This window comes from Zootoca vivipara, chromosome 14 (genome assembly GCF_963506605.1).
Source record: "Zootoca vivipara chromosome 14, rZooViv1.1, whole genome shotgun sequence".
Classification (NCBI taxonomy): domain Eukaryota; kingdom Metazoa; phylum Chordata; class Lepidosauria; order Squamata; family Lacertidae; genus Zootoca; species Zootoca vivipara.
Window position 1 is genome coordinate 957,008 of NC_083289.1, and position 14,480 is coordinate 971,487.

The window sequence follows — 14,480 nt, forward strand, 5'->3', positions numbered from 1 at the left end:
TGTTCCTAAATTCTTCTCTGGCTTGGATTCAAATTTGCGCCCAGGAAGAATTGTCAGCTGATTCATCTTTCATTCATCATACTGCACTGATAGCACAAAAGGGCACCTGGGTAATGTAGCATTCCTAAGATGTATTTCCAAAAGAAGACTGGACTAAAAAATACGGCAAACTTCTTTTGGGACAAGAGGGATTTCTGAGCCACTCCAACCTAGACTGAGGGGAAAGGGAGTTGCCCATCACTAGTGCTTGCACTGAGCATCATTTACCATCATTTTGCCAAGAGTCATCTAGTCCAACCCCCTGCAATGAAGGAATCTCAGCTCAAGCATCCATGACAGGTGGCCATCCAACCTCTGCTTGAAAACCTGCAGGGAAGGAGAGTCCACCACCTTCCATGGGAGTCTGTTCCACTGTCGAACAGCTCTTATAATCAGACTGTTTACCGTAGTTGGAATCTCCTTTATTGTAACCTGAATCTATTAGTTCGGATCCCACCCTCTGGAGTAGCAGAAAATAAGCTTGCTCCATCTTCCATGTGACAGCCCGTCAGATATTTGAAGATGGCTTTCATCTCCTCTTCTCCAGGCTAAACCTACCCAACTCCTTCTCATCAGGCTTGGCTTTCAGACCCTTCTATCATCTTAGTCACCCTCCTTTGCACACCTTCCAGCTTGAACATTGACTGTTGTGATCTGAAATGTCCTTTAAAATGTCCAGGGACTGAATCAGGAGTGCCAACTTGAATAAAATATTGGGGGGCAGGTAAGCCCCACCCCACATAATCGATCACATGACGTGGCACACCTACACCATTTGAATGGCAATGCCCATGAAAGGGATCTTAGTGCCTAGGAGTTGGCTCCTATGGACTGAATTATTATTATTATTAAACAACCATGAGCTGGAATCTTTTGTTGGAGAGGTGCCCAGGACACGACATACCTGCCTTTACGTGAGAATTCATCTAACAAATGTGATGTTTGAAGACATCTTGTCCAAATGGGCACATGGCAGATTTAGCTGTGGCAGGTGTAAACAACGGAAGATCTGCTGGAGAAAAACAAAAACAACAGAGAGTTTAGAAACATCCCATCCTTTCAGAAACCACTGAAGAATACCACCAGCAGCCTTTCCTCTGGCCAACTGTCAAATGGAATGAATGGAATGTTTTCCCCTTTGACCTTTATGGTCGCTTAGGAACACAGTTGCTCCTGATTTTCTGCTTCCTTTTCCTTCTCAGGTCATCCTAAAAATATGTGTGTTTGCGCGTGTGTACATGGACTTTTTAAAAGAGTGAGGTCTGTTTTATGTGTTTAAAATATTTCCATACTGCCTTGTCTACTGACTTAATGCAGAGCAAATTGCTCTGCCACAGCAAAAGCTGCCCCCCCCAAAATCTATGTAGCAAAGCCACAATTTATTAAAACAACTTCAATAGTAAAAATGCCTGTGCAAATGATGAGAGAGAGTGATTCGGGGGGAGATAGAGATGCAAATTTGGACCACAGAAATTTGAGCTGCCCTAAGACTTGGACACCTGAGGCAAACCACAAAATGATGCCCCCCCCCCCCTCGCCAGCAGGGAAGAAGGGGTGAGTGAGGATCTGCAGGAGGAAGAGGGAGTGGGGTGGGGAATAAAAATCTATGTCGGGATCAGTGGTGGGAAGAGCCCAGCAGCACCTCCTCTTCTCCAAGAGGCCACTGGAGAGGCAGCCAGGGGAGGGGGGATTTGACCTCCAACCAACGCATTGCAGCAGTGGTGGGAGGCCAGAACTGCTGCCCCTGTGGATCCTGCCACCTGAGGTGGTTGCCTCACCTTGCCTCATGGGTGGGCCAGCCCGGGTGTGAAGTCCCTATGAAACACCAGACAAGGACCACTGCATTGGTTTGAGGCCCTGGCTGGGTTGGCTCCAGGTCGTTGCAGGTCACCACACTCATGTGCTGGATTGGGCCCCAATCAGATTGAGGGGGGCACGCACCATTCCAAAGCAGACTTGGACTAGACTCCTAAACACACTTACCTGGGAGTGAATCCTAGTGAGCCTTGTGGGGCTTGCTTCCAAGAAGACATGCACAGAATTAAAGCCTTGGAGCAGGGACAGCCATCCTGGAGCCCTTCAGATTCTGTTGGAAGGCAACTCCCACCTGTCATGGGCCAGAAGCTGAAGGAGCAGAAGACAAAGTGGCTCTACCTGCTGCTTATCAGCCTTCTTGCTCCTGATGAGAACCAGCTGGCTCCAGCTTTCTGAAGCAGGGTTTCCAGGCTCAGTGACTTGCTGGAAACAACATTGATCATTCCCGACTAGACTCTTGCTGCTCCTTGCTCCTTGCGACCTTGGACCCTCGGCTTTCTTGACCCCCAGATTGTCTGACTATGTGAACTGAGATACTCCTGGACTGGACCTTGCACAGTGGTACCTCGGTTTACAAACTTGATCCATTCCGGAAGTCCATTCTTAAACCAAAGCCGTTCTTAAAGCGAGGCGCGCTTTCCCTAAGGAGGCCTCCGCCACAGGTGCCCTTCCACCATTCAGCTTCCGTTCATAGACCGAGGTAAAGTTCGCTAACCAGAACACTACTTCCGGTTTTGCGGAGTTCGTATACCGAATAGTTTGTAAACAGGGCTGTTCTTAAACCGAGGTACCACTGTATACGGACTCTGCCGTCAGGCAACTCCTCCCCTAAGACTCGGCTGGTTGGCTGGCCTCTCCCGCCCCTGAGCCCTGCCGTGGCTGGCAGAACAGGGCTGCTGACTGTTGGCTGTAGCTGACATATGCTGGACTCTGCAACATCTGGGCAATTCCACATGGGCTATCTCAGGCCCTCCAAGTGTCTCTGTTTTCCAAGGACAGCCCCAAACTTACAAAAGCTGTCTGGTTTCTGATTTGATCCTGGAATATCCTGCTTTTCCCTATTTGTAAGTGGGAGATTGCCAAACCTCTGGTGAGAAAGCCTTTTTTAAAAAAAGCTTCATTAGAATATCTATCTTATTGGAATATGGGATATACTCTTTGAACTTGAACTTGAACACTGAACTTGAATCATGATATAGAATATTGGATATAATTTTGATCTTTAACTTTGTACAGTTTCTGATTTGGAAAATACCTTACTGAACTATTTGGAATTATTTGGAACTACCTGGAACTTCACAATCAAACCCAAACCTACGGAGGGGAACTCTCATCTAACTTTGGACAAAAAAGTCCATGGAAAAGGTGAGTGCCTGGAAATAGCTGGAGGTTGGGCAACTAATCAGGCCAAGTAAAGTGATTGGTGAAGACCAGAGTATTTGGAACTTTGGAAGGAAATAATAACTGATCACAAAAAGAAGATAGACTACATTTAATCGGACTTGGGGAAAGCTTCTCTTTGTCCTTGCAGCCTTTTCCTTCAACACTCAACAGACGATTCTGGATTGATGTTGAGAGGACTAATTAACAACTATTGCATACCATCTAGACATTGTAAGGAGCATCAAGCTATTAAATTATTACAAACACAATATTCATTGATCATTAATAAAGAAGTATAGTGGAAAATTTAAAAAATGAAACAAAAATATTTTGAGTATGCTAACAAACCAGGGAAGTTCTTGGCATGGCAATTAAATAAAATGAGATGAAAAATATTATAAGTAAAATTAAAGTTAAGGAAAAACTTATAGATAACCCAAAGGAGATTAGGAAAGAATTTCTCAAATATTTCACAGATCTATATAGGACAGGACCAGAAAAGAAGATTGAAATAGAGGAATATCTGAGAGCAAGCAAATTACCAAAAATCACAGATGAGAAATTAGTAATTCTAAATGCCCCCCAAACAGCTTCAGAGATATTGGAAGTAAGTAGAAGTAATTAATCAGGCAAAAACAGGGAAATCGCCAGCCAAATATTATTAAAAAATTAAATAAACAATTATTAGCACCATTACAAGCTACAATGAATGAAATTTTCATTCATTTTAAATGAAAGAGAGAGGCCTATATAACCTAACCGTAATCCCAAAACAAGAGATGGACTTGACCTCAATAAAAAATTATAGACCAATTTCACTATTAAATAACGATTTAACGCATAGAGCAGACACCTGGCCCTTGGCGAATCTATGTCTCAGTACATTTGAGGGGAAGGCATTAAATCTTGCTTTAATGAAAGCAAATCTGTGGGAAGCAGTGGTGAGGGAGGATAGATATGCTGGGGCATGATGTATCGGAGTAATGCCAATGTTCACAGGCGAACAGACCCCCTCACCCAGCATAATGTTACGTTGTAGCTCAATATCATCCATTCTTTGTTTAATAAGTCTTTTTGCTGAAGTAAGATCTAGATTTAGGATGTCTATGGGAGAAATTCCATATAGCAGAAGTTTAGCATGGATTTTGCTAGTCCAGGGGTTTGCAAAATCATCTCACCATAGACATTGGGTGAGATAATGGCTTGGTAGTCTATGCCAAAGAGTTATCCAATAATTAAAGACTCTTTTCCACAGGAGGGATTCTAATGAGGGGATCTTCAATTCTAGGCGTATAGATGCATTACTCACACACAGGGGAAGCTTTAGAAGCCTACGTAGAAATTGATTTTGCAACGTCTCTAAGGGTGCAAGGTTCGTCAGTGCAGCCCAGAGCGGGGCAGCATAGGCAAGGGGGGGGGGGGGTTACTACTTTGACATTAAACACCTTCAAGGCCGAGGGGACGTGTAAGGCTCAGTCTCAAAAGAAGAACCGAAGAAGTGCATGGCCTTGTTAAGTAGATACTGGATGTGTGATTTCCATCCCATATTGTATTGGAATAAAATTCCTAGATACAGTCATACGTCAGTTTAAGTACGCCTCGGTTTGAGTATTTTCAGTTTAAGTACTCCGCAGACCCGTCTGGAACGGATTAATCCACTTTCCATTACTTTCAATGGGAAAGTTCTCTTCAGGTTAAGTACGCTTCAGGTTAAGTACGGACTTCCAGAACCAATTACACCCATACCTCGGGTTAAGTACGCTTCAGTTTAAGTACTCCGCGGACCATCTGGAACGGATTAATCCACTTTCCATTACTTTCAATGGGCAAGTTCGCTTCAGGTTAAGTACGCTTCAGGTTAAGTACAGAGAATACAGTACTGAGGAAAAACAGGAAGGCCTTTCACTGAACCTGGTGTTAGAAAAATGAGAAACTGAAATTGACAGGTTAGTCACCCCTAATCTGAACAAACATACCGTATATGTTGCTGTTGTTTAAGAGCTGGAGGACTTCATTTCACAAATTTTGCACAATAGCTGCAGATTCTCCCATGTTGAGATTAAGCAGTATGAATCTGGGTTTTGAATGATGTGTGCCCCACATTCCATCTTTCTGTCAGTCTGTTGCAGAAATGCCTTAAGAATTTCAACACCCTTTTCCCCCAAGTCAGTGACTGAGATCCAGTTCTGTCCTATAGAAGGAAAGAAGGAGAGCCGCTATCCTACAAAATATAATATTCAAATAAGGGAACTGGAATAATTTGAACTGAGGAGGGAGAGAGAGAGAGAGAGAGAGAGAGAGAGAGAGAGAGAGAGAGAGAGAGAGAGAGAATTTGCATCTTAAAAAGCAACATTCTCATTGACATTCTTCTCATGGATAATTAAAGAAAGGCAAAGGAAAGTTGTAGCTGTTGAACACCATCCAAGCATTGATACATGTTTGAGCATGGTTAGTGAGAAATGGCTCCTAGGAACTCTGAGTCTCCTCCTATTGCATTACGTCTTTGACTAAGAAAGTGACCATTTGCTCTTGGTTTCCTAAGTCGTATCAGCTCATTTCTGCCTGGCCATACAAAACTCTTAGCATATTTGAAGCCAGTATTGGTCCGCCAAAGAAGTGGCACCCCTACCCCAACTCCCATCAAGGATAAAACAATAAGCGGAGAGAATGACTGAAAGCAATGGAATCAGGTAAAGTAATTTTTGTAAATATCCATATTTCTTTCCTTAGAAACGGGGCTGCCGTCCAATGCAAACTTACCAGGGAGAGCAAGACCTACCGAAGACAGTGGGGCTTGCATTTGAGTGAACATGAGGAAGGTTGATTTTCTGTGCATTCTGAGAGCACGGACCAAATTCTGCTCTTGTAAGAAATTAAATGAGTGTTCTCTCTCATTCCATGGCAACAAGAAGGTGAAGTAAATGTTGTATTTCAGTGAAAGCTCCTTGTAAATCAGCAGGCTATGGGTTGCTCATTTTAAGCGGGTAACAAGGACAACCAAACAAAGAATTCTTTGTCAATTGAAGGACATGGAAGTTTGCACACTGTTTCTCATTTGCTGACATTGACTTGGGAAAGAGAACTTTTGCCCTTCAAAAAATAGCTACTTTGCACCTTTTTTAAATAAAAACAACAACAATCAAACAATAATTTTAAGTTGCTGAACCTTCTAACATTAGCATACTATGTATGTTAGTACATAGATGTGATTCTATCTCCTCCCCACCTAAAAAAGCCACACACACCTGAAACCAGTAAATGGAGAAAATAGAACCGGAGAGAATGAAGCAATTTGCATTCCGACATGGAAACAAGTGCTGCTCAGTTGGGAGTGAAGCCAAGTCATAAGAATGCATGCAAAAAGGGGCAGGCAGGGGAGGGGAAAGTTTTGTAGAATCGCAAGGTATTCTGCAAACCACATACATGTACACACAGCAGCAAAAACTGCTGTTATGGGAGTGAGACGATTTGCACTGCTTTGTTCCTAATTAGGAACAAGACTGAAATTATTATGTGGCTCAGGACCCCCGCACCTCAAGGACTGCCTCTCTCCCTCTGAACCAACCTGGAGCCTGCAACCATCCTCTGAGGCCCTTCTTTGTGTGCCTCCTTCTTGAGAGATCTGGAGGGTGGCAAGATGAGAAAGGGCCTTTTTGTGGTGTCTCAATTGTGGAATGGCCTGGCGCCAGGTGAAAACATTCCTTTTTAATCACATTTTATGCAAATCTATCTCCTTTTTTCTTTTGGTGATATGCTCCTTCTGAGTCCATGCAAAACTCTGTCTACAGACTTTTTAATGAAAGGATTTTCTTCCCCCTTCTTCAGGAATTTGTCAGAAGCACAGAACAACTGGAAAGATTCTGGAACAGGGCCAGAAGATTCCTCAGGTAAACCTATGTCCGGAAAGGAGACACCCCAAATGCAGTACATAACTGCCCAATTGGGCCTTCTGTGAAAGGGGGGAGTGGAGGAGGACACACAAGAGGCCAGTTAACCTGCTCCAGGTGTAGCCTCCATTTTTGCTTTCAGGTACTGTAAGTGTGGGAGGAGAGCAACTGTTAAAGCACAGGAAACGCCCACCTATTCCTGCCCCTCCAGCACAACCCAAACCATCCTCCTGAGTGCACTGGCAGTTTCTCCCACATAAGTTGGATGGGAGCCTTTTGGATTTGTCCGTGGAAACTTTTTCTACTGTTAACCTGAGTTTCATGCCTCTCCCTGCTGTGCACACAGAGTTTCCAATGGGGCAGCGACTCCTTTCCCCTCTTGTGGTCTGCAACCTCTCTCACTCAAAGCACAATCAGGAAAACAACAAAAATGAACTAGTTTTTGGTGTCTGCAGAATAAAGGAGCTTTTGTGGGGACCTAGAATGGCTTTTCTGTTCCTCAACAACTTTGTGCAGGGTTTCGATGGCGCTCTGCCATTTCTTGCTGTGGGGGCATTATGCCATTGTTGAACGGAGTCGGCTTTCAAAGGGGGCTTCCTTGCTTCTGGGGCTCAGAAGGGCTTCACCATTGTGTCTGTTCCTCCTTTGTGCAGGGCAACTTCCTCAGTGGGGAGAAGAGCCCTCTTGGATCAGACCAAAATCCTGTCTAGTCCAGCATTGGGTTCCCTAACGGGGGGTGGGGTGGGGCAGTTTGAGTCAGTTTGCATTGAAAGGCAAAACTATTCCTACTTCCCCAAATAGTATTCTCACAGAAACCCAGCCATCCTTTGACATTTGCACTTTGTTGAATTTCACAATGCAGTTCTCCCACCATATAATGCACACAAAAAGCTATATACTGAGGATATAGTGTGCCACTGGGCTGCATGTTCCTCAATGCTGTCCCACATGAATGACTTTGTGCAATTAACAGGTAGGTAGCCATGTTGGTCTGATGTAGTCGAAACAAAATAAAAAAATTCCTTCCAGCAGCACCTTAGAGACCAACTAAGTTTGTCATTGGTATGAGCTTTCGTGTGCATGCACACATCTTCAGATACCCAAGTACTTGCGCAAGTAGAAACGTAGCACAGCAATGAGAGGACAAGGCCAGATCCTTTGTACCTGACGTGTTAATTTCCTGGCTTCAGGAAGTTCTTATATGGAAGAGCATTCAAATATTGTATCTCCCACCTGGTGGGAAAACAAACCAACGGGGTTTTGCACCTTCAATAATTCCAAACAAGAGGGACCCTGAGAGTGTCTAGCTCAGGGATACAGAGGCCCCGTTTGGAATGAGCCTAGTTGTGTGGTGGTGGAAATCCAGAGTAGCTCCACCAGAGAGTTTCCAATCCCTTTCCAATCCTCCCCCTGACTTTCCTTCCCTCTCCCTTTCCACGCTGTTATGTACTGAGCATGAAATTCACTCTCGACTCCGAGTATATTTCACACGCCTTGGTGGCAAAATGACCTTCGCCTTCATTTTTCTCTCGGCTGAGGATGCAGCACCTTCTGGAGGGCCTCTCAGGCTTTCTTTTCTTCTCACCTCCCCCCCCCCCTTCATGGGTTAGAAACAAATGTTGCTCTGGGGGCTGCTTGAGAATTAAGTGAGTTGTTGTTGGGCTAAGCCTTGTCTTATTCTGTCTGTCAAACCCTCTACCTCCATGATGACCAAGTGTCTGTCTCCCCATCCATGGATCCAAGTCCTCCCTCCCTCCCTCCCCCCCTCTCTGCCACTTTCTGGATCCCCTCACTTTGTCACACTCTAGCACAGCCATGAAATAATAATAATAATACACTGTAATAATAATAATAATAATAATAATAATAATAATAATAATAATATTTTATTTATACCCCGCCCATCTGGCTGTGTTTCCCCAGCCACTCTGGGCAGCTTCCAACAGAAGTTTTCAAATACAATAATCTATTAAACATTAAAAGCTTCCCTGAACAGGGCTGCCTTCAGATGTCTTCTAAAAATCTGGTAGTTGTTTTTCTCTTTGACATCTGGTGGGAGGGTGTTCCACAGGGCGGGCGCCACTACTGAGAAGGCCCTCAGCGCTGGACCTCAGTGTCTGGGCTGGACGATGGGGGTGGAGACGCTCCTTCAGGTATACTGGACCGAGGCCATTTAGGGCTTTAAAGGTCAACACCAATATTATGAATTGTGCTCGGAAACGTACTGGGAGCCAATGTAGGTCTTTCAAGACTGGTGTTATGTGGTCTTGGCGGCCGCTCCCAGTCACCCAATCACCCAGTCACCGGTCTAGCTGCCGCATTCTGGGTTAGTTGTAGTTTCCGGGTCACCTTCAAAGGTAGCCCCACCATGGGCGTACCCAGGATCAAAACTAGGGGGGGCAAGGGGAGGGGCCAAGGCACGGAAGGGGAGGGGCCACAAAGTGGGCGGGAACGGCGAACTCGCGCTCCGCCGGGCTGTGCCCCTCCCTAGCAGCAGGGCTGGTAGGCGGAGGCGGAGCCCAGCCCAGCGGAGCGCGAGTTCAGCGTTCCCGCCCACCGCGCCGCGCTCCCTGGTTCCCCGCCGCGCTTGGCCTTGCCTGAGGGCGCGCCGGGGAGCTGGAGGGAGGGTGCGGCGCGGTGCGGCGGGAATGGCGAACTCGCGCTCCGCCGGGCTGTGCTCCGCCTCTGCCCACCAGCCCTGCTTCTAGAGTAGGGCAGCTGCCCTAACTTGCCGCATGGTGGGTACGCCCTTGAGCCCCACGTAGAGCGCATTGCAGTAGTCCAAGTGAGAGCTGCAGGCAGGAAAGGTCTCAGCCTGCATACCAGATGGAGCTGATAAACAGCTGTCCTGGATACAGAATTAAACTGTGCCTCAGAGTGCTGCAGTGATTGTTGAGCAACTCTTGAGATTGTCCAGCTGGACGACGAGCAGGAACAAAAACTGCTGACTAGTAACTTGGTTCTTGTTGTTTTATTTACAGCAGCAAACATACAAACTATTCACAAGTTACTATTTGTGCGGACAGGCGGAGTCCCCCAAACCCCAGGCAACCCCCGAGCAGAATAATGACTTAATGACAACTTGCTATGGGATTGAAATTGGCCACAACTTTATTAAGATTCAGATGTAGGGAGACCTTGGCTCAGGCATTGGGCATTCTTCCTCCCAGCCCCCAGCCGGGGTTCTGGGAGACTTCAGGGTTATCCAGAATGTGTGGGGGTTGGGCTGGCTCTGGAGAACAAATGTTCAAGCAGAGAGCCTGCCCCCTGTTCACCGCCGCTGGAGGGGAGAGCAATGACAACCATTTGCTGTATGGACAATGCCTCCCCCCAAGACCCCTTTAACAGGGGGGGAACCCTGGTATTGCCCCCATCTAGGAAGATAGACTAGGATTCCGCCCAATGCCTGAAACTGCCAAAGTTGTGACGTACTGCTACAGGAAAGGCGAAACCTGCCAATGCAGGGAAATTCATTTCCGGCCCTCCAACAGTGGCCCTGATGTAGCAGCGCCTGTGTACCCGTGGAAAAGAGAGGTTAAGCTGCAAAATAAGACTTGAATGAGGGTGTGGAGGGTGGGAGAAGCTCTGAAGCCGACTGCTGGTTCTCAGGTAAGATTCACCTCTATTGTGTGTGCTGCATGATCCCTCCCCTTACCTGGCCAATCCCCTGGCAACATCTCCCCAGGCTGGATTGGCCGATTGGCTGAGGTAGGCGGAGACCCCAGGTATCCAGCCTGGGGAGGATGGCGCCAGTCCGAACTTCCAGGGGCTGCTCTGGGATCCAGGGGCTGTACGCGACCGCCCCCCCCCATTTGATGTGGGGAGCGGTCATTACAACAGGACCTCTTCACTCTCAGCAACTCCTCAGCACTAACCACACCAACACTCTCCAACACACACCAGTGGAACTCAGCCAATCACTTGGTTGTTGCTGGGTCTCCTTATCTCTAGGCAGATTCCTTTCATGTTCTGTCTTCCCAGGCTGTGGAGATTCTAATTTCAAACTTGCTAAGCTGCCTGCAAATCATGAATTCCAACAGGTTGTTGGGGGGGGGGGGTTGAAGACCTTTTGCTCTTTCTGAAGCAGGGTTTCTGCAAGATCCTTGTCTCCAGAGCCCTGGAGTCACCCCACCAACATGAGAGGGGAGCTGTTTAGCCACTGCATGCTCCAAAGTTGAGCATTCAGGAACTCTGAAAACATTCAGTGCTTCCATTTCCAGACAATGGGATGCAGCAAGTTCTGTGACATGCAGTGGAACTTCCAGGAAAATATGACTTCGGTCACTCTGAAAGTGATGTTGAGGCAGCCTGTATCCTTTGCCCAGTATGTGCACAGCAAATAGCAGATCTTGCTGAAAGGCAACACATAGAGATCAGCAAGGACATTCTAATTTCTAATTATGATTATTATTGTATAGTTATAAGATTATTGTATCATCTTAGAAGGTTGCCCAATCTTAGAAGGGTCATGGCCGTGACTATCGTGAAGGACCCTGCACTTCTGAATTTGCTACCTCACTCCTGGTGTTGGGTTGGCCTCTGTGCGAAACAGGGCCCCAAACTAGATGGACCTTTGCTCTGAATCTTGGGCTCTTATTAGCTATGATAAGAATGGAATCTCTAGTTACAAATACAGTATACCTCTGTATACTGTATCAGGCAGCAGGGGTAAATGTTAACAAGAAGTGAGGACTATTGCCTTCAAGCCTGGGCTTTCTGCTGGCAACTGGTTGGCTACTGTGTGTGTGTGGGGGGGGGGGGAGACATTGGACCCTAATGGATATTTAGACTTACTCAGCAGAGCTCGTACCTTCTTAGCGCTCCAGGCTTTTGTTGTTTTTATTCCTTTTAAAATCTTGACAGTGAGGAATTGCATCTAAATGCCAAATCCTACCTTTTCTATGGAGGGACCCAGGTGGTGCTGTGGGTTAAACCACAGAGTCTAGGGCTTGCTGATCAGAAGGTCGGCAGTTCGAATCCCTGCAACGGGGTGAGCTCCCATTGCTCGGTCCCAGCTCCTGCCAACCTACCGTAGCAGTTCGAAAGCACGTCAAAGTGCAAGTAGATAAATAGGGACCACTCCGGCGGGAAGGTAAACGGTGTTTCCGTGCGCTGCTCTGGTTCGCCAGAAGCAGCATTGGCATGCTGGCCACATGACCCGGAAGCTGTCTGCGGACAAACGCCGGCTCCCTCAGCCTATAGAGTGAGATGAGCGCCGCAACCCCAGAGTCGGACACGACTGGACCTGATGGTCAGGGGCCCCTTTACCTTTACCTTCGCTATAGCAGAATAGGCTGCCTGTAGAATGGGTGGCAAGCATTGAGAAAATTGTTACGTGCTGCCTTAATCGCTAAGCGTGGAGAAACTTCAGGGGTTCCAGGGCTCAGTTTCCTTGGAGATGGTGGTGTCTTGAGGATGTGTGGTTTTAGTTGCATGCATATAGAACCTGAGCCCAAGATGGAGGGGCTCACAGATTAACGCCCCAACAGATGTTGCTTCTCCATTAGTCTCAGCTTGAGAAGGAGCACAGAGCAAGCAGGTCTCTGGGTCTCCGGATTCAGTGGCAGACCTTGGCACCTCAAATTTCAGTGGCCGCCTGTGTGATGCCAACCTCTGGTGCCCCCCACCTCTCACCTTCCATTGGACACCATAGTTGGGGCACCTGCTGCAGGGCCCACAAGGCTCCCTGCCCGGTGCGACTGAACCAGTTGTGCTCGCCTAGATCCACCTTTGCCTGCTTCCAGCTCAGCTCTCTCTCTCCTCCCAAGGAGCCTGCAGGGCAGTTAGCTCTTACAACTGAGCTTGGTTTTTTAATATGCTGATGAAGACCCTTAAGTGGCCCACTACAGGGACGTGGGTTAAACCACTGAGCCTAGGGCTTGCCGATCAGAAGGTTGGTGGTTTGAATCCCCGCAACGGGGTGAGCTCCCGTTGCTCAGTCCCTGCTCCTGCCAACCTAGCAGTTTGAAAGCACGTCAAAGTGCAAGTAGATAAAGAGGAACCGCTACAGTGGGAAGGTAAACGGCGTTTCCGTGCGCTGCTCTGGTTCGCCAGAAGCGGCTTTGTCATGCCACAGAGATGCAGGGGTGTTGCAGCAGTCTCCTATTTCTTTGCCTGTTCCCCAGTGCCTCTCTGGACCACGTCTGCTGATGGGCTGGTTAAGCTGAGGATGGACCCCACGTGTCTGCAAGCTCCCATAACTGTTCACCAGATGTTTCAAGAATCCTTAGAGAAATACGGGTCTCTCAATGCAATGGCCAGCAAGAAGGACGGGGAATGGGAAAAGATCACCTTTGCTGAGTATTACAACTATTCTCGCAAAGCAGCTAAAAGCTTCCTGAAGGTAAACTTGGGGGGCCTGAAGCAGGAGATCCAAAGTGCTGTCCTTTGGGGTGTGGCTCTTGTGTGGTTGCTTTTCAGAGTCATTTTTAAAGTGTAAGGAGAGGTGTGAACAATAAGGCCACCCAATAAGAACAGACGAGCATCCTAGGAGGGTGGGCAGGTCCCTGGCAGGAGGACCAACAGCCCCAACGTCAAGAGCAAGCCTGAGAGATGTCTGGTCCAGAAGCTGCCCGTGTCTCAGAGAGATGGGGAGGTGGGTTCCTGATGTGCCAGTGGGCCAAGCTCACAGTGTTTCCATTGGTGTTTCAAGCCCCAGCAACTTGGGACCAGCTGACCTACAAGATGGCCTTGCAAGACTGCTTCAGTCTGCAGAACTGGCACTATTGTAGGTGCCACATCTGCTGGAAATTGATCTTTTAGTGCAGCAGCATCTGCACGCTGGAACTTCCCACCTACGGTATGGACCTCAGGCAGCATTCAGACCCCTATTTCTTTTGCAAAAAATGTGCTTTATCTTCTCTCTCTCTTTCTCTCTCCAGCTTGGCCTTGAGCGATTCCACAGTGTAGCGATACTTGGGTTCAATTCCACAGAATGGTTCATTTCAGCCGTGGGAGCTGTTTTTGCTGGGTAAGCCTTTTGGGAGGCATATGGGACTTATTTCAGGCACTGTTCAGCCAACCTTGTTTTGCAAGATCAGAAACAAAGGAGCCACCATTTATTCCATTATGCCACCACCTCACCAGTATTTCATTTTGTTTTACTCTTTTCTTATGCTGATATCTCACCTTTCTTCCATCTTGGAACCCTGGCCACATTTGCTATATCCTGGGGGTGCTATGGGAACACATTCTATACTATAAAGCCAGCGATGTGGAGCCTGTGGCCTTCCAGATGTTGTTGGACCCAACACTCATCAGCCTCGCCAGTGGAAGGGGTAGATGGAAGACTCCAATTTCCAGTGTTACCTGCACTGTTTCCATTCCGCTGCTGTTTAGTTTCCAACAGAAACGACA

General features: G+C 47.3%; 1 protein-coding gene across 1 annotated transcript in view; it reads left to right on the top strand.

Annotated features, from left to right (window-relative positions):
• The first annotated feature begins 5,809 nt into the window (after positions 1-5,809).
• The window catches only part of ACSBG1 (acyl-CoA synthetase bubblegum family member 1), a 29,696-nt gene continuing 21,025 nt past the window's right edge, over positions 5,810-14,480 (top strand). The window contains exons 1-4 of the mRNA XM_035137911.2: positions 5,810-5,927; positions 7,063-7,124; positions 13,250-13,467; positions 14,006-14,094. Coding sequence (XP_034993802.1) covers positions 5,905-5,927; positions 7,063-7,124; positions 13,250-13,467; positions 14,006-14,094 — 392 coding nt within the window. The 5' untranslated portion in view covers positions 5,810-5,904. The remainder of the gene's footprint in view (positions 5,928-7,062; positions 7,125-13,249; positions 13,468-14,005; positions 14,095-14,480) is intronic.